Here is a 19,152-nt window from a genome sequence, read left to right on the forward strand (position 1 = left end):
GGTCTAACTTCTTCTTACTGACTTGTGCTGGTAGGTTTTCTACTGCCTCCCCCTCAGTGCTTTATTACTATAATTACCAGCCTGATCTTTTTCTTACTACAAGAAGAAATACATTTACCTGGTTATTATTACTTTAAACTTTTTTGCAAGAGAGAATCTAAATGCTGTTATGTCCAATGTAAGTGTTATTCTTAAATACAAAGAAGGCTGTAGGTGATGCCTGTGCAGCAAAGTCACATTGAGAACCAGGCAATATCACTGTAGTATGTCGTAAAGGGATTAAAGACTGCTTTATAAGAAATATTAGAAATTAATTTAAATGAGAAATTACCATCAGAGAGGCTCCAGAGGAATCTGTGCCTGAGCCAGTGCTGTTCTTTTACCTCAGCCAACCCTTTGGAGTGAAACGAAGCTTTGCTCACAGAATTTGCACAGCTGAAGACATAGATAATGGCACAACCACAGCAATTTAAGACACAAAGTGAGCAAGTGCTGCATGAACACGTGTTTCATCCACCTCCACAGCAAATATCTGTGCATCCAAATCACATCGTGTACTTTGGAGCTGGCAGTAAGGAAGGGAAATGCCATCTCTTTGAGAGCATTAAATCAAAGAGGGCTGAGGAAGCTGGGAGGGTGAATATGTCTCAGGGCCAGGCTGGATGTGGCTCAGGGCAGCCTGGTCTGCTGGTTGGTGACCTTGCACATAGCAGGGGTTGAACCTGGATGATCACTGTGGTCCTTTTCAACCCAGGCCATTCTATGATTCTACGTTAACTCAAGCTGGCAATGCCACGTGGCAACCAGAGCAGCAGCCAAACATTTGAGCTTAAACACCAAAGAAATACATACAGCGTCCAGGAGCGCGTCCTGCTGTGACCGTGACCAAAACATGGCACAGTGACGTGACTTTAGGGGATGGCGCTGAATCGCACAAGGTGTAACAAAGTGGATGGGTCCACTGAGAACCTGAAAGAACGAGTCACTGGAAAAAACTGTACTCGGAGATGATATGTAATTATCTACACGGCAAAAACGCAGCAGGAAGACGCTAATTTTTGGTACGTAGCAAGCTCCACCTGCTAGGGAAGCTGCAGAATGAATCCTGCGACTACATGCGGCTCCTAAAGGCGCCCTATCCAAGGCCGGCTGGAGGTTAGGCTTAGGGGATTGCAACTGACGGAGCTTTGCGCTGCTTTCCGAGCTCCGCCGGTCAGCTTCACAGGGCGCGGCGACGGCACCCGCAGCTCCCTGTAGGGAACCGCTCCAAGCCGAGCACCCGGCGGCGCCCTCAGCCCGCGCCCCCCGCCTTCCCCCACAGCGGGCGGCCCCCGCCCCCGCCGCCATGTTGTGGGGCGGCGAAGGAGGAGGCGGCGCGGCGCGGCGCGGGCGCTCCCGGGCGGCGCAACAGGTAGCGGCGGCGGCGGCGGCTCGGCTGTGCGGAGCGGGGGGACAGGGGGGTGAGCGGCGGCGCTGTCAGCGCGGCGGGGCCGGGAGCGGCGCTGAGGTGCGCGGGGCGGGCGGTGAGCGGGACGGAGCGCTGCGTTGTGTCGCTGCCGTGAGAAGCCGCGGTTCGGGGGGCTGAAGTTGGTGGCAGTTCGTCGTCTCGACGGAAAAAAAACCAAACAACAAACAAACGTAGTTTGCTTGGAAACTCAAAGGTTTCACCCGTGACCAACAGCTGAATCCGCCGACGCGGCGGTGATGGTTAGAAATAATGAGCTGTAGGAGCTAATTGGGTAAATTGGGTGCTAGCTGGGTTTCATTCTTGTGCTAAGCTTCATTTTTGTGTTTCTACTTTACTTCCCGTTGGGTTCATCCATCGTATTTCGGTTGTTCGGTTGTTGTTTTTTTCCCCCTGGCTAAATTACGGTGTTTCACAGCACTCTGGGTCCTTGGAGAAATAATTGGTCAGAGCCCAGGCCCTGTGTGACGTCCAGGGGATGAAGAGCATCCCCACAGGTTTGGGTTCGGGCTGCTCTGTGCTCTCTGCTATGGAGAGATTTTGGTCAGCCTCCTCAGTCAGGTGCCCAAATTAGATCAAGTGAGTACGATTTTCCGTTTAATTACTGCCCTGAGGGAATTGCATTTATTTTTTTTGTTCCTTCTCCTGTCTGTACAGGATCAAGGATGTGAGGTACATCCGAGGAGCAGCTCAGTCTGGGATGTAACGTTCCCACAGCCTTATCATTTATGGAGTTGTCCATTGCAGACGTTTCATGCTGTCGGTGCTTTATGGGCTGCATGCTTTCTTACCATTCTGACTGTGGGCAGAGACAGATTAAGTTCAAGGCAGAACTGAGTTGTTAATGATTTTGAACAGTGTTGCTGAGAAAAAGCTTTATTCAGTTTCAGATATTACAGCGAGAGGGACCACAGCGAGTCTTACAGTAGTTTTATTTACAGATAATTCTGTTTGTGGTCCTTAATAGAGAACAGCAAATTAATTTTGTTCCCAAGCAAAGTAGCAAGCCATCAAAATTGAAGTTAAACCATGAGGCTGATAGCAGTTTTTCATTCATCCACTTGTCTGGAGCTGGAAGGGGAAAAGAGATGGGATTTATAAAGAGAAAGGTGGTTTGTGTGCTTGACTTAAAGCAAAAAGCTTCACACCTCCTGACCGCAGGTATCTGCTGAGAGAAGTCCTCATGGTTAGGCCCTGCCCAGCAGCACGCTCAGCTCTCTGGTTCCTATTGCAAACAGGGACAGATATCTCTGACCTGTTAATTAACAGTTTGCAAGTCTCTGCTCTTGCCACAGAAGCAGCATCTTGGTCAGCACGTAAAATTGAGGAAGGCGGTGTTTCATGAGATTCCTTTGGAAGTCCTGAGTTATTCTCTTTTCCTTTCTGAAATTGCCTCAGAAGTTGGACATCCTCATTTTTAATATTTGTTTCTGGCCTGCTTTCACTTGAGAGGAAATACCTCAAATATCTTTTTTTTTTTTTTTTTTAAATACCTTTAAACTGTTTCCATTTGCTTCTGTTTACCTAAAATGTCATCGCAGAATAGTTTAGTTTGGAACGGACTTCTGGAGGTGGTGTGGTCCAACCCTGGCTAGAAGCAGGGCCAGCTGAGATCAGCATCCAGCCATGTCGGAAATGCCTCTGGGGTGGAGATCCTCAACCTTTCTGGGCAGCATGCAGCAGGCTTGGCATCCTCTATCCTTTCTTCAGGGTTATGCGTCCCGCTGCCCAGCTCATCAGCAAAGATGTCAAATGGTATTGGCCCACTGCTCTGCTTCACCAGTTTGGCTCTCACTATAAGAATGCACTGGTAGACCTCATAAAAGCTGTTGGAGAGTCAAAATGAGCAGCACCTGCTGCTCTCCCCTCATCCACAGGGCACAGAGCACTAAGATCAGAAGAGAAAGCTGTCAGGTGGTCCAGGAGAGGCTTATCCAAAATAAATGTGAGCTGGCTGTTTGCATTCACCTTTTTCTTCAAGCATCAGCACATGGCTACAACAGAATCATCACAGAATCATAGAATGGCTTGGATTGAAAAGGCCCGCAATGCTCATCCAGTTCCAACCCCTCTGCTATGTGCAGGGTCACCAGCCAGCAGCCCAGGCTGCCCAGAGCCACATCCAGCCTGGCCTTGAATGCCTGCAGGGATGGGGCATCCACAGCCTCCTTGGGCAACCTGTTCCAGTGGATGGGTTATCCTCCTTAATCTTTCAAAGGATTGTAGTCAGAATTGCAGCCTTTTATATGGCTGAATTGTGTCTCTTGTCCTTGTAGAAGATGGGTGTGATATTTGCCTTTTTCCAGCATCAGGATCCTCCCCCAGGCACCAGAACCTTTCCAAAGCCACAAAGTCTTGCAGTGACCTCAGCTCGTGTTGATGGCAGCACCAGGCCCAGCTCTGTTCCACGCATAGCATCTACTGCCATTGATTGTTTTCACATTGTTTTGACTTCTGAAAGTCACTCTTAGTTCAGAGTAATGCCACATCTCTAGATAAAGAGCTTAAAGGATGGATCCTGATATGTTTTCAGGGGAAGGCTTGACATAAACATGGTCCCTTTGTGAGAGCTGGGAGAGCAGTAGGATTTATGTCTGTGAATTTGTGCTGGATTACTGCTAGATTGGAGCATTCATTTCATTGGCTGAGTGGTGTGTGAAAGTCAGTGACCTTTCTTTACCTTTCTCCATGTCTTAGGTGACCACTGGTCTATAAAGATAACAAACGTGCAGCTAATTGGGGAATTACCTTTTTTATGACTTTGACTCGTTCAAGCACTGTCACTTGTCAGTAAAACACTTGCAAAAAGTACTTCGAGGTTGTGATGTTTATTTTTGGTATGAGATAAAACAATATTCTGTATTCTTTTAGCTTTAAAATCAGTTTACCATCTTTTACCTTTTAAAGTTGCATTTTCCTTCTGTAGCCTGCACAGGGATGGATGGTGTAAAGGAATACTTTGGAGGGGAAGCGCTCCTGTTAGAGCATCTGCTCAGCCTTCCAGTGCTAAAGCAGCTATTTTAAGTGATCCTCACATTTTCAAATGCTCATTTGCAAATGTTGCAGGTGCCAGAATACCTCTGGAATTCAGTTTCTGGATCTTTACGGATCTTTACAGAACCGTGAGGCTTGTAAGCTCAGTTTCCTTTGAATGATGGACTGATTTGCACTGTAATTTTAAAGCCAGGCTAAAAATGTCAGCATGCTGGTCGCTGGCACGTTGTGCTTTTGGTCACTGATGAAACCATCTATCAGGATTTTTAATTTATTCTCTAAGCCTTTCTCTAGAAAACAAGGGAGTTGATTTTGTTTTACAAGGCATTTTCGATTCCTCATGCAGTCCCACATACTTTGCTGTATTGCATACTGCAGCATGATACAGAGACTGCAGTGACTTGTTTTTCTGGTGCCTTTAGCACCAAATGTTCAAAGACGCGTAAAATAGCAATCAGGAAGGAAACGTGGAACTGATGCAGTTTCATTTCTACTGAACTTCAGCACGTTTAAGGCTTTGCTTTGGTCAGTAGGGGAATGCAGTCTGGCAGAGCTGGCTGCTACTGGGCTGGGTTGAGCTGGTAGTGTGCAGTGAGCGCTGCGTTGTGTAACTCTTGTTCTCAGAATACCACATGAAACTCAGATGACGTAACGTGATGATGGAGTAATTCACTGGAATTGCTTAATGGGGAACAATTATCTGAGAGCTATTTTTAATTCTTTTTGCAGTTACAGGTTGTAAAAAAAACGTCGTTGGTCCAGTGCTGCTTTGGGACTGCAGTACCAGGGGCAGCAGATGGGATGGGAAGAACTTGGTGTTGGATGTTGTTCCTTCAGCTTTAGAAGGAGGAGACTGAAGTTCAGAGTTGACTCCTCTATTAAGAAGTTTCAGGGCTGATGCAAGTGAAGCTTCTGAAATGCTGTGGCATCAGTCCTGAGTGCTATCAGTAGTTCATGATTCAACAGTACGTGAAGCAACGTTTGGGAAGAACAGGAAATAGGAGTTACTCCTCTTTGTTTCTAAAAATATGACAATTGCAGTGTAAAAGAATTACCCATTATGGCCATACTGCGGCCTATCAAAAATCAGAGCTGATTTCCAATGATGCAACTCTACCTTAGTTCCCAGAGGTGAAGAATTTTAACACTAAATATTTAAGTCTTAACACATGTTAATGTGTTTACATTACTAAGAATTTAGTAAGATCAAACTGTCTTTCTAGCTATGTATGATTTAGCTCCTTGGGCCTTCACCCAACATTGAGATGAATCATAGACTCGTAGGATGGCGTGGGTTGAAAAGAACCTCAGCAGTCGTCTGGTTCCAACCCCCTGCTGTGTGCAGGTCACCAACCAGCAGCCCAGGCTGCCCAGAGCTACATCCAGCCTGGCCTTGAATGCCTGCAGGGATGGGGCATCCACAGCCTCCTTGGGCAACCTGTTCCAGTGCCTCACCACCTGATGTTTGTCTGACTCCAACAACAATTGATTCCCTGAGTTCATGAAGCTTGGTTGTAATGTCAGCATGTTACTTGCATGCTGTATAGCAAATTGAAGGTTAAAAACCAAATGCCAATTGAACCTCTCCCTCACTTGTTTTCCTGTTATGACCTGAAAGAGTCCTTGCTTAGCTAGCAAAGCCAGACTTCCACAAAACACTGGAGATCCTGAAAACTAGTTACTGCTTTTACACTAACGATCATACAACTGTAGTTTGTCAGTAGGTGCTGTGCACATCCCAGTGTGCCACTCATACAGTTTTAGGGCACCCAGGTGTCGTTCTGGTTTTGCCTGTATCTCGGTGTCTCTGTGTTGTAGGAATGCTTGGAGGGGCAGTTGCTGATGGGACAGGATGACTGTGACACAGGTGGGGCTGAGCATGGTGTGAACCTGGGTCTTCAGATGGGAAGGGAGAGGTGCTGCAGCCTGGCTTTCTTCTCCAGTGGGGCTTCTTTGGCTGTTCATCAAGGAGAAACAGCAGCTGCTTTATCTGAAGTGGAAGATAGTAAGAGAAGAGTACTTATGTTACTTCTGCTTTGTTAGGAAGCACATTTCATTTGTACTTCTGCTGGAATGGATGGAGGAGGCTCAAAGTTCTCTTTGAGAAGAGTGTCTGACAAGATGTTAAATGGGTGGGCTCATCAGTAACCTGCCCTGAGTGTTGCTCATTGTGGTTGGAATGAGAAATAACAGTAAAGAGAGCTCATCAGACACAGGTGCTTTGCCCAAGTCTGCAGTGACGCAAATGGAAGGTTGGACTGGATGATCTTAGAGGTCTTTTCCAACCTTGGTGATTCTGTGACCCTATGAATTCAGGGGTTGCGACGTGGAAGTTTTCTGGAGCTGCATGGAGCTCACTGGATGGCATCTTAGGGCTCTTGTATGGAGCTGGCAGAGAATTAGAGCTGAAATCTGTGTCTCAAAATGAGATCTGCAGACTTCAAGAAGCAGCATACCGAGTGCAGTCATGCAAATAAGGAAGTAGGAAGCAAGAAAGAGGAGCGTATTTTAAGTTACCACCCATTCAGGAGCAATTGTATCACTTTCAGTTCTCTGGGAAGGCTTCAACCTACAGCCTGGAATTCCTTCTCAAAGGTAGAAATGGAGAGCTTTTGTGTTTGTTGCTAACGTGGACTTTTTCTTTTAAATCTATCTGCTGCTTTTTTTTTTTCTTTTTCTTTTTTTTTCCTTCTTTCTAAACAAAGTGGAGGTGGTGATGTGTCTCCTTGTCTGGAATCAGGTTAGTGAACGTATTCTGTCAGTGTGAGGCAGAGCTGGGTTGAATTCCCATCTTTTTCTGTTGAAGTTCATGTACACGTCTCCTATGGGAAGACCCTAAGGTTTCAGTAGTGAGTTTCCCAAAGTGAGACTCCTGTTCTCCCCTTCAAAACATCTTTGCAAGGAAGAATCAGAGCTGGGACAGCATGAACAGACAGGGTTCTGTGTCTTCTTAGCTTAGTGACACACATATTCACATAGCAAGGTGATGTCCTGAGCTTACATTGCTCCTCTGAACTCTGTGCATGAGCTTCCCTAAATGACTGTGCAGTGAAATGTGGGAGGGTCTGAGAGAAACGATAGGAGGGTTTATGGCTCCCCAGACAGAGCTGAGCTGAGTCGTGTTATTCTGAATGGCTTCTGAAGAACTGGGCAGCTGTGTGGAAAAATACCCAGTAATAATAATTGAAAAGAAAATAGTCAAACCATCACAGTTATGTTTCACCATCGCAATGGAAACGGCGATTCTTTTAGGTTGCATGGCATCCATTTTGCATGGTCAGTATATTCAGAAAACCCATGAATCAGGCAAGCTGGGCAGAAGAATGTTATGTGAATTCCAATGCCATTTAACCCTTTTTTCAAGCTAGCAGGTAATCCAAGGGTCAGGAGGCTATTAAAGTTGGAAACGGAATTGAGTGGGAGCAGAGACTTTCTAGATGTCGACATGCAGCAGCCAAATGCAGAACAAATCCTTCCAGAGGAATAGTGAAGTTAATGTTTCTGTCGTCTGTGCTGTTCTTTGATAGAAAGAGTTTATCTGCTGACTTCAGGTGTGTTTTGGTCAGTGTTAGAGCCCTGACTTGGGTAGAATAGAAACTGAAGTCTGAATGGTGTTTGCCCTTTTTTGAGGTCACAGTAGCAATTCCTCCATGCAGAGATGCCCCGAGGAGTACCTGGCACTTCTGAAGGTGTTGTTGGAGTGGTTCTGGGTTACCTCTGTTGCAGTTCTAAACTGAATCGTGGGGTGAAGTCCTGGAAAGGACAGTTGATGGGATGTGTTGGCCGGTTGACTTGAAATTGCCTCCATGCAGGTGGCTGCTGCTTGGAAGAAAGCTCACCCCTGGGAGGCTGACACTGACTGGGTTCTAAAAGCTTTCATTTCAAGTGCCTTATGGTTTTAAAATAGCCATAATCCATGCAAGGTCTCACCTAAATAACATGTTATACTGGGATCCTGTTTATTGCAGGGAGGGTCTAAACCAGAAAGTACAAAACAGCAGGAATGGAAAATGATCTGTAATTAGCTCAGTAGCAAATAGCCGTAATGTTCATCAGGTGCAGTATTTCCTAATTGTTCTTACAGCAGAAATCTGCAGTGCAGCTTCTTGCTGTCCTTGAGAAAGGTGGAAAAATTGTAGAGGTGTCCAGATGTGTTGCTTCTGTAGAGTTTGCTTTCTTCCAGTAACACCTGGGGTGACAAACCAGGTACTCCAGACCTTCACCTTCCAGCTGAAACCATGCACCTGTGGTTTCTCTGAGGAAATAATTTGGAGAAAGAAGTGATGTAGGTATGATAACAAAGGTTGTAGTAAGGCTGTTTTTTTGTAAAATGACAAAGAATATACCAGTCACAAATCATAGAACTGTAGAATATCCCAAATTGAAAGAGATCCAACAAGGACCATTGAGTCCAAGCCGTGGCTCCACACAGCATCATTCAGACCCTGTGGGTGAGAGCCCTGTCCCAACACTCCCTGAGCTCCAGCAGCACAAGGCTGTGCCCACTGCCCTCCAGGGCAGAGCTTTTCTGTAACATTCAGAGAAGCTTTTTTCTTTTTTTCCCCCCTCCCTTTATCCTGCATTCTGACCAGTTCAGATGTTGTCTCAATGGCCTTCCCTTCCCTTCCCTTCCCTTCCCTTCCCTTCCCTTCCCTTCCCTTCCCTTCCCTTCCCTTCCCTTCCCTTCCCTTCCCTTCCCTTCCCTTCCCTTCCCTTCCCTTCCCTTCCCTTCCCTTCCCTTCCCTTCCCTTCCCTTCCCTTCCCTTCCCTTCCCTTCCCTTCCCTTCCCTTCCCTTCCCTTCCCATCCCATCCCATCCCATCCCATCCCATCCCATCCCATCCCATTATGGAGGAAGGGAGCAGAAGCTGCACTTTGGCACATCTCAAACAATTAACAAGTGCTTGAAGCACTGAGAATTTGTTTACAAGAGCTGATGGTTCTACCCTTTAAATATAGCATCCAAGCTTTCATGTTTTCCCCCTAAATGGCAGAAGGACTTTGTGTTGTCTCCAATGGTCAGTGGGACACCTGAAGCTGCTGGGTGGCAGGCTGGATTTCGTGCTGTTCTTGGCATTGATGGGAGCTGAGAAATGAATTCACCAAGACTTCTTCTATAATGTTTTGCAGAAATGAATCTTTTGTGAGGTGTTCTGGTTATAATGGCTGTTTCCTCATCTTTGTGGTCTGTTCAGGCTACTGATCGTCATCCACAAGTGCACGTGGAAGCGCCTACTGCAGACCTGCTGTCTCAAAGTGACAATTATCAGTTAAGGTTGACTTTTAAGGTATAGCTGAGACTCCAGGAGCATCAGAACCAGAACAGGGCAGAGAAGCTTTGTTCATTTGAGCCCGTTAACAATCCAGCTTGCTTTTCCCACTCGCAGATGTGGGAGAGTGTAGGGAGCTCAGTGTACACGAGCCAGTCACATGCTTCATCAGACCCAAGAACTGCAAAGGCTGACTCCTCCGTAGCTGACTTGAAAAATGTATCTTGAGATTTCTGGGCTTTAGGAATGAATCTACATTGCTGTGTTGTGCTTTGCTCTGCTGCTCCTGGGGGTGTTGCTCAGCATCCCGCTGCTCTCCTGCCTTCAGGTTCTCTCCTGGCCCTCCTGGCAGAACAGCTTCTGCAGCAAGGCATGCTGTAGCAATGTTTAATAACACTGGAAGCATTTGTCAGGAGAGCTATTCATAGATCTCAAGTGTCTCTTGCTTGTAGAGCCTAGGAGAGGTTGCTGCAAGCAACCTAAAAATACCCAAATTCATTTTAGAATTCCTCTCTTGGAATAGATCCAGGCTTCCTTTTTTCATCTTTCTGCAGCTGATGCCTAATGTCACCCTGAGAGATCATTTGGACTCGTCTGCTGTTTCTATTTATGTACATGTGTGTGTGTATTCTGTATGTGTGCACACATACACAGGTGTGTATCCTACATATATCCTACATAAACGACACGATATAGCTGTGATATGTATGCATCTGTTTGTCTGCATAGAACACATTGCACAGCAGTATCATTAGCATACTTGACATTGGTGGCTATTTTCAAGTCTCCTAATGAAACTGCTCTGTAATGTGTTACATTTAAGATATGGATATGTTGTTCTTCCCTCACTGGGCAGTTATATGAGCAATGCAGATGAGTTAAGTTTGGATGCAGTGCTCTTCTTGGCTCATTTTGGGGAAGCCCAGTGCACACATGGCTCTGATGTTTACAGGTGACCCAGTGAGAATGAATGGATGACATCCCATCCCAGTCACCTGATTTTACATGGCATTTTCAGGGTGTATAAGCATATGAATAATAGGTATTAAAATGGATTTTAAAATAATAGCGTGTAAATATACAGAGGCAGGGTTGTTAACATTGGACCCGTGCAGGAATGTGCAATAGGCACAAATATTCTCTTCTATCCAGCAGCAGAACTGGAATGCTTTCTTTCCAGCTGTGTGAGTTTTGGGATGGGATGTGCAGCAGTTTCCTTGGGGGCAGGGCTGCATGGGGTTGAGATGCATTGCTGATGGAAAGGAAACTGCAAGTTAGGGCCATTAAGATGATCAGAGGGCTGGTGCATCTCTCCTATGAACAAAGGTTGAGAGAAGTGGGATTGTTTAGCTTGGAGAAGAGTCATTGTGCCCTTCCAGTACTTGAGCTTATAAACAGGAGGGAGAAGGACTGTTTATGAGGGTGGATAGTGGTAGGACAAGGGGGAATGGTTTTAAACTGAGGCAAGGAGAGGTTTAGGTTGGATCTTAGGAGGAAGTTTTTCACCGAGGGTGGTGAGGCACTGGCACAGGTTGCCCAAGGGGGCTGTGGATGCCCCTTCCCTGCAGGCATTCAAGGCCAGGCTGGATGTGGCTCTGGGCAGCCTGATCTGCTGGCTGGTGACCTGCACACAGCAGGGGGTTGGAACTGGATGAGCACTGTGGGCCTTTGCAACCCGGGCCGTTCTGTGATTTTTATTAGGGCAGTTCTTTTTCCAGAGTGCATCCTGTCAGAGGCTTCTCTTTGTAAATCTCTTTAGGAATGGGTGAGTTTGAACAGTGGTTGTTTCTCCTCTTTTCTCAGCAGAAGCATTCCATACGGAGCTGCAGGTGAACTTTTTAGTGGTAGGCACAAATAACACCAGGGAGCACGCTTAGGGTATGCAGGCCCTCCCCTTGCCAAGAGAGTGCTGCACCCCACTCTGTATGCCCTGAGGCAGCTGTTTGTGTGCTTTATGCAGGAGCTGCTAAACAGTCGGCACTGTTTTCCTTTAAAAATATGCCACTAGGTTCAAGACTGCAAGCAAAAAAAAAATAATAATAATAATCAAAAAATCCCCACCCCCTCCCAAATGTAAATTCAGCTTGTTCAGCAGCAGTGTGAAGCCCTGCATTGTCTGCTGTCGGAAGTGGGAGCTGAAGGGGACAGACGTTCCCCTGCTCAGCAGGAGCGCGCCGCGACGTTTTGCCCTTGTTGCATTATTAATGGCACCATGTTTTTATTTTGCAGATGGCTGAAAGCTAGCAAGGCACTTTCAGGACCATGATGGCTCAGTTTCCCATGGCGGTGAATGGTGAGTAGCTCGGTTCTGGTTGTTCAGGTAGGGGTGGGAGCATTCGCTTTTATTTTTTGTTGAAATGGCCCTGTGAAAAAGGAGCTGATTTTTGTATCTGCTGCAGCGTTGTGGACACTTTGCTGCAGACTGCTTCCTGTAGTTCAGCTTACCTTGTAAGACCAGGAGAAATTGGCTGCGAGCGTAATTGTGGCATGATTTAGATACAGAAATGCCTGGAGCATCTAGAAATCTCAGATCATTTAAAGGGGTGAGGAATGTTGGTCTTGTGTTATGAGCACTGCCTGACTGCAAGTGGGAAAATGCAAAGTAATAGCTGATTTGACTTGCATACCTCTTGTGTTATGTAATGCAGCACAACATTTGTTTCGTTATACTTGCTACTTAAGCTGAAATAGTAGAATATGTTAATCATTTAGTGTTAACTAGAACTATCTTTAGAAGTAAGAAAAACTTCAGAACCTCCCTCTTAATTCTGCACTCTGTGGAAACTTGTGGATTTGTTTCTTGGTGATTCTCTATCGAAGATGTGTAAAAGACCAAAGTTTAGAATTGTTTGTGTGTTTATGTGTACAGTGGAACTCACTATTTCTAAAGCAAGCTTCTTTGTGAAGGCACAAGTTGCAGCTGTCTGCTGAGAAATGTTATGTTTATGTGCTGTTGTTTGCAAAGCTGGCCAAAATGGAAAGACAAATATAGGAACAATGCTTGGTGCTCTAGATATTCCAGATAGGGAGCTGAATGATAAAGGTATTTCTTCTCTGTGAAGGTTACTGCAGGACTGGGGGGTCTGCATGTAACCAGTTTAGAAGATCACTGCTGTTAAAATGAGTGAAATAGAAAAAGAAAAGTGTTTCTTAGCCAAAGCAAAGTGCTTGGAATTCAAATTTAAACTGTTTTACATGTTTAACGTGTGCATAAAACACCTTTTTTTATACAGACAGTTGCAGTTTGATCTGGACTTTGTTCCACAGACTTAAAAGAGAAGTAAAACGAGTCAACATATTGCATATCATAGGGCAAAAACCTACGTATCACTTCCACTTCTTGGGCATCATAGAAAAACAATTTTCTTGTCATTGTGTGCTCTTTGCTCCCCAGCTTAAACACAAAATGCTCTTCAGAGAGGACATGGGTTTGTGCTCTCAGCTGTCCTGTGGTTGATTTACACGTGGACGATTCTGTCTTCTTTGTTTGGCTCTTTTCTTTCTGGTGAAGGACTGCAGGTATCTGACAGCAGTGATCACATGCATGACTTGAACTGAGAAAGATGTAGCTTGGGGAAGAGCTCCTCTTCATCATCTGGAATCCCTTGCACAGTTCAAAAGGGAACTAGGCCAAAAGGTTTCGTTGAGTCAAGAAATGAGTTTCACTGTGTTGAAATACTTAGTAAGAAAATGTGAGCTAGCAGGCAGCAGTTAAGCTCACAGTGTATTTGAATGACTGTGTGTGCTTTTGCAATGATGTTTCTCATCAGAATTGATTAAATATGAAAGATACCAGGCAAGGAAGAAAAGAGTAGTTTTAACTGATTTCTGGATAAATACTGAGCAATTTTTACTACTGGAACTGTTCTGTAATCTGTGTTCCCCTTCCCTGCTACTTCCTACTACTGTTTGCATCCAAAGTAGATCACCTACATTTAACACTCACTGCAGACCTCTGATTATGGTATTAGACATTGGTAATGGCTTCAAGCATTGGATGAAGAATGCAGTGATGCATGAGGCAGTAAGACTCACAGGCACTCCTGCAGCCCAAGTGGAGAGCAGTGGCTGCCTGCCGTGGAGCATTGGCCCTTTTGCTCTCTGCTAGAGGAAAACTGCGGGGTTTTTTTCTGGGGGAAGAACCTCTCGTTCTTATCAAGGTGCAAAGTCTTAGCTTTTAGGTCATTAATTACAAAAGTAGTTTCAGGTTTGTTTTTGGTGCTTGGTGTTAAAAGCTAGCAGATAGCGTGTGTGTGCAAGAGAGCAATTACATGGTACAGAATGACACCGGGGTTGAGAACTGCAGGGTTCAGATGACGAAGTGAGATACTTACATCATCTCAAACAATGTGAGCAGAAGAGTCTGCAGCACCTTGTTTTCCATCTGAGCAGAGAAAGGGAAGAAGGTTAACTCACTTAACTGCTGGCTTCCAGTTCAGAGCCTTGAATTCATGGAGGGCACCTTGGGAGCTCTCCCAAACCAGCTTCTCAAGACTCTGCAGCCTGTGCAGGCTGTGTGTTGGGCTGAGAACTGGCATATTCTTTTCTAACTGTAGTCACACGTAAACTTCAGCTTGGTGGGACCTTCTGTGCTCCTGGGACACATGCTCTTGCTAAACCACTTACCTTTCCTCTCTAAAGATCTACAAGTACACAGTGAACATCTACAGATGGGTTCCCTTTGACCTTCCATTTTAGTCCAAGGTGACTTTTGTGGGTGTGTTACTAACAGACTGGAAATGCAGAGAGGAGAAGCAGGACTTGAGGAGTGCACGTTGATTTTATGGAACTCGGGATGCATCTGCCAGGTCTGGCAAACTTAGGCTAACTGTAATGGTTGTGGTGACTTCTTATGTGAACAGGCAAGACTGAGCGATGCCTTACTATGGAAAGGCTGCAAGTTGCAGGCATGTGTACAGCGCCAGATAGATCAGAGACATCACAGAGAGTCTACTGTGAGATCCAGGCTAATCTAAGGAACTCATCTCAAATCCTGTAAAAGTGGTTAAACTAAATATCAAATACTTTCAAAATTACATTTCTAAAGAATGAGTTAGTGGTTCAAAATAGGGTAGGAACTGAAACAACTTCCACGTAATTTATCTTTCTGATTGCTATATCTGTCATAAAGCAGCTTGCCCTGCCGTGGGATGTTTTCTGCTACAACTGGAGAGCAGCTGCAAGATGTTGCTCTTCTCCCAACTCTTCTGTAGGTTAGAATTTCTCAGACGGGCTGGATCTTGGTTTAGGGAGATTTAATCTTGACAGTCGGGCGGGAATGAGGAAGGCAGTCTTTGCTGATCAGTATCTCACAGAGTTTCCTTAAGTACCATGGGAGTTTTGGGACTGGTTTTCCTGTTTATGTTTTTGTTTGTCCTTCCTCTTCCCTCCTACCGCCTGTTTCCTTTGATACAATGTGTAGTGGTCCAACAGGAAAACACCTCTGATAGCTGAGGTGCAAAAAGTAATACTTAGAACTGCATTTCACTTTCTTTTTAAGCTTAATACTTCAAGCTGGGTTTTAGTTAGTGAATTCAGAGCTGAATGGGGTTCTGGTTCCACTGCTGTCAAGAATAATGCAGTCACAAATTGTCTTCTCTATTTAAAAAGTCTTATCTCAAGATCCCTGGTCTGAAATTTCTTGGAATTGGTCATTGCAGTTCAATTAAAACCTTAATGGGTGCAACATGACTCTTAACCTTGTGTGTACTGCAGGCATGGAAACTGCAGACTTGGATATCAGCAAGTGTAGATAAAGATACTGTGCTGAATTACAGCTTGCAAAGGAAGTGTCAGAACTTGTTCTTTCGCCTCGAGTAAGGCAAAGGAAATGAGGGAGATTCAAAGGCAGCGACAGAAATATTCTGTGGCCTTACTTACATTTGTAAATTAATTCCTGGGTTCTGCATGAGGATGCGGGTTTTTGCTTGATACAGAGCGAACTTCATGTGTTTAAGTCAGATGGACTTACATGTTCCACTATCAAACTGCAAAACATTAGGTTTCCAGTTGCACATCCTGTATCAGATGTGTACTTTAGTTCTAAGAAGTGAGTAGTTCTGTAGAATTGCGGGAGTGTCTTGCTCATATGTCATTTTGGAAGCTGAAAATAATGAGACATAGAGGTAAATAATAACACAGTAAAAGGAGCAAGGTTTTAATGCAGAGGGCATCCCATGCTTTCTTTAGTCTCTAAACTTTGTGGGTAGAGTCAAACAGATGGAGTTTATTAGAGAGAGAACTGGCTAAAAGGGAGAGAAGATGGAAGTACCAGTCTTGGTCGTTGTAGTAGTGAAATTCTACATGGATTGTTATCCTGGGACCAAATGAACTCATTTATTATTTATGGAAACATCATTAATGCAAAGCACGTGTATGCTGGTTAGATTTTCTGATGACACAAGGAGTCATTTTCCAGGGAGGATTCATAGAATCAGGAAGCACTGCATCGCTGGTTCAGTTCCATCGCGTTTCCGTTGTGCTTCCTCAGGTGGCTTTGTAGTCATGCTGCTGTAGGCTGGAAGAATTTCTGCTGTGTGCTGGGAGCCCAGGGTTTGGCTGTGACTAAGGGGGAAGACAACCGGATGTCTTAAATAATCACGTAATAATTATGTAATTGGAGGGAAAGGAAATGCATCGTAGAACGTGGTGGTGAAGTGATACTGTGTGCTGTTGCATAATGCAGTGCTACATGGCTGCCCAGGGAGGTGGGGTCACTGTCCCTAGAGGTGTTCTGGAACCGTGCACTGTGGGCACAGTGGGGTGGATTGGGGTTGGACTTGGTGACCTTAGTGGCAGCACAAAGTTCTGTAGAGATCACAGAATGGCTGGGTTGGAAGGGACCTCGAGGATCATGAAGCTCCAACCCCCTGTGAATTGGCTGTTAGTGTGTTGGGATGGAAATCGGAATGGTTCTGGGATGTTGTGGTCCCTGTGGTCAGGGAGGAATCTGAGCACCATAAGGCAGAGCTTGGTTTTGGGGAAGGAATTCTGTGTGGGACCTCCTCAGAGCAGCTGCAGTCCGGACATGATGACCTTGGAAGTGCCTTGCAGTCCTAAACCAATCTTCACCATTAGTTGGTAACTTGGCAAACGTCATCCACTGAGTTACTTTAAGCTGCCTTGTCTTGATAAGGTTTTACTTTTAGGACTGTGTTAGGTTTTGTAAGGTAAGACTGTGCTGAATGGGGGACCAAGGGATTCATCTTCTGTAATACGTCTATAATTTAGGCTGCTTTAATCATTTTGGATGCCAGTGAGATTGCCTTGTGGTTCTGTTGTACCTCAGAGCGGATGCTTAAAAAGGCAAAACAGAAAATGTAAGGAGATCAACAAATACTTCCCCAGAATGAAGCCAGAGCCTGAAGGCTTCACGGCAGGGACTCAAACATCAATCTACCACATGGCAGAGCTTCACAGGGCTCTGACTATTGAAAATTTCTCTCATCTTGATAGGAAGATGAGCTCCAACATTTTGGGAGTTGCCCTTCTAGTCTGATAAACTGCTTCGTATGGTTGGTGTAACTTAGGGTTGTTTGTCACAGTGTGAAGTACTGCCTTTTGAACATCAGCTAAATCCTGTGCCTTCTCGTGGTCATTATGGCCTACACATGTTGAACAGGCCAAAGATAAAATTAATTGGTATTGGCAGAATGAGTTCAGGTTTAGCCCCCTAATCATCATAGCAAGAATAAACCATTTTTAGACGTTGTCTGTGGTCTGTCGAATGCGTTTATACAATGCTGCAGTGTTACTTTAATTAGAGATGCTTTAGGTTGGGGCTTGTCAGTATCCCAGATCAGTTGTTGAGACATCTGCTGTTTTTCTTACAATTGAACAACAGCCTTCAATCATAACTGAGATGGCTGGAAGGAGTGAAAGGCTGGAAAACTTAAAATAAAAAACCCCACGAAATGTTTGTGGGACTGAGTTTCTTACCAGTACACAATGAAATGATTGAGCTTACAGTTGGCAGAAAATGTGCTGGTTTTTTTCTCTTTTTTCCTTATTGGCGGGGACTCATTGTCTCAAAACACCTGGGAACCAAAGCTCCAAGTGCTTGGAACCAGACTTGTGGACTTTTGGCGCCAGAAGTCTCCAAGTTTGTTAATATCTGAAAGTCAAGAGAGTGTGATGCTCAAGGAAGGACTCAAGCTATCGTACTCATTTGGAGTGATTATATTGACTAGGACCTTCCAGCTTGGCATGATGGATACAATAAATGCATATAGAATGATGGAAGGTGGCAGCAAAGTGGTAGTTGATCTCTCATAATAGAAGAATTAACCAGTATCAAATGAAAATACCATAGGCAGCTATCAATCAGAGCACTTAGCACAGTGTCAGTAAGCTCTGAAAGCTGTGGATTGCCAAAAGGTGACATGGATTCCATGGTTGATTAGATATAGATGCATTTTCATCTCATTAATGTGATACAGGTCTGGGTCACGGGCTGCACTGAGGGCTGAGGAAACACAGTGAGGAAATGCCACCACAGGCTCACTCCACGCTTTCCTTCCATGCCAGGTGTTGGGCTTGGGAGCTGGCTGCTCAGCGAGGTGAGCAGTTGGTCTGAGCTGGCAGGCGTTACCATGGCTTGTTTCCTAAAATATCTCCTGATTTGTTTTATTCCACAGATAGCTCAGGAAGTGCCTCTTCATTCTCCCTTCTGTCTCACTCTTCCTGTCTGTTTTTTAATTTTTATTTGGTGGTGGTTCTCCTTTCCTTTTAGTCCCGGACTTCCTCTTCAAGTCTGAGAAACTGGAAATATGAAGATAACTACAGAAGTTGCTGTAGAGGATATAATATTATTTGAACAAAATTCTGCTTTGATTTTATGTCACCTTCTGTTGTTGTAAGAGGATCCTTTCCTCAACTAATTTCAAGGTTCATTTTGTATCCTCTTCCTTGTTTTCTGCCAGCACCGCTCCCAGCACTCAAAGGTTTGTTAGCAGCTGCAGATGAAAACTGACCTGAATCTTGTTCATTTTGCTGCATTCCACAGAGGTTTGCTAGGCAATGATTAAACAAATTGTCCTTTTATAACTTTTCAATTAATTAGTAGGGTTTTTCTGAATGCTGGTGGGCAGCAGTATAAGAAGAATCCACTTTGAGTAATGAAAGACTTTAATCTGAGCACCGGCAGGTTTTCTTCCTGAACAGTGCTGATTAAAAGCTTTTACTTTCCTTATTAAACACTTTGATTCTATACAGGTTGACGGCAGTTCACTCAGAGGAGCTGCTGGCTTGCTCTAAACTGAAGGATAAAGCATATCTTCCAGCTTCTGTGTCATGTTGTGCCAAGGAAAGCTGCAGAGGCTGCCAGCTGCCATTACGCTTACGCCAGCAACAAACGGAGGCAACCTTTGCCTCCCAGGGTATGGGAGAATGTGGCAGAGGACCTTCCATTTCATGTTGTGATCAC

The 19,152-nt window shown here is 45.0% G+C and overlaps 1 protein-coding gene across 8 annotated transcripts in view; it reads left to right on the forward strand.

Annotated features, from left to right (window-relative positions):
- Positions 1-1,295: 1,295 nt before the first annotated feature.
- Positions 1,296-19,152, forward strand: part of ITSN2 (intersectin 2) — an 87,316-nt gene continuing 69,459 nt past the window's right edge. For 2 of the 8 annotated variants that reach the window (XM_052687906.1, XM_052687925.1), the window contains exons 1-2: positions 1,296-1,411; positions 11,958-12,021. In XM_052687906.1, the coding sequence (XP_052543866.1) occupies positions 11,991-12,021 (31 nt within the window). In that variant the 5' untranslated portion in view covers positions 1,296-1,411; positions 11,958-11,990. Of the gene's footprint in view, positions 1,412-1,432; positions 1,508-11,957; positions 12,022-19,152 lie in introns of those variants that run through there. The other 6 variants (XM_052687933.1, XM_052687941.1, XM_052687999.1 and 3 more) reach the window with 4 other exon arrangements.

Source organism: Tympanuchus pallidicinctus, unplaced genomic scaffold, assembly GCF_026119805.1.
Source record: "Tympanuchus pallidicinctus isolate F22 unplaced genomic scaffold, pur_lepc_1.0 scaffold1, whole genome shotgun sequence".
Classification (NCBI taxonomy): domain Eukaryota; kingdom Metazoa; phylum Chordata; class Aves; order Galliformes; family Phasianidae; genus Tympanuchus; species Tympanuchus pallidicinctus.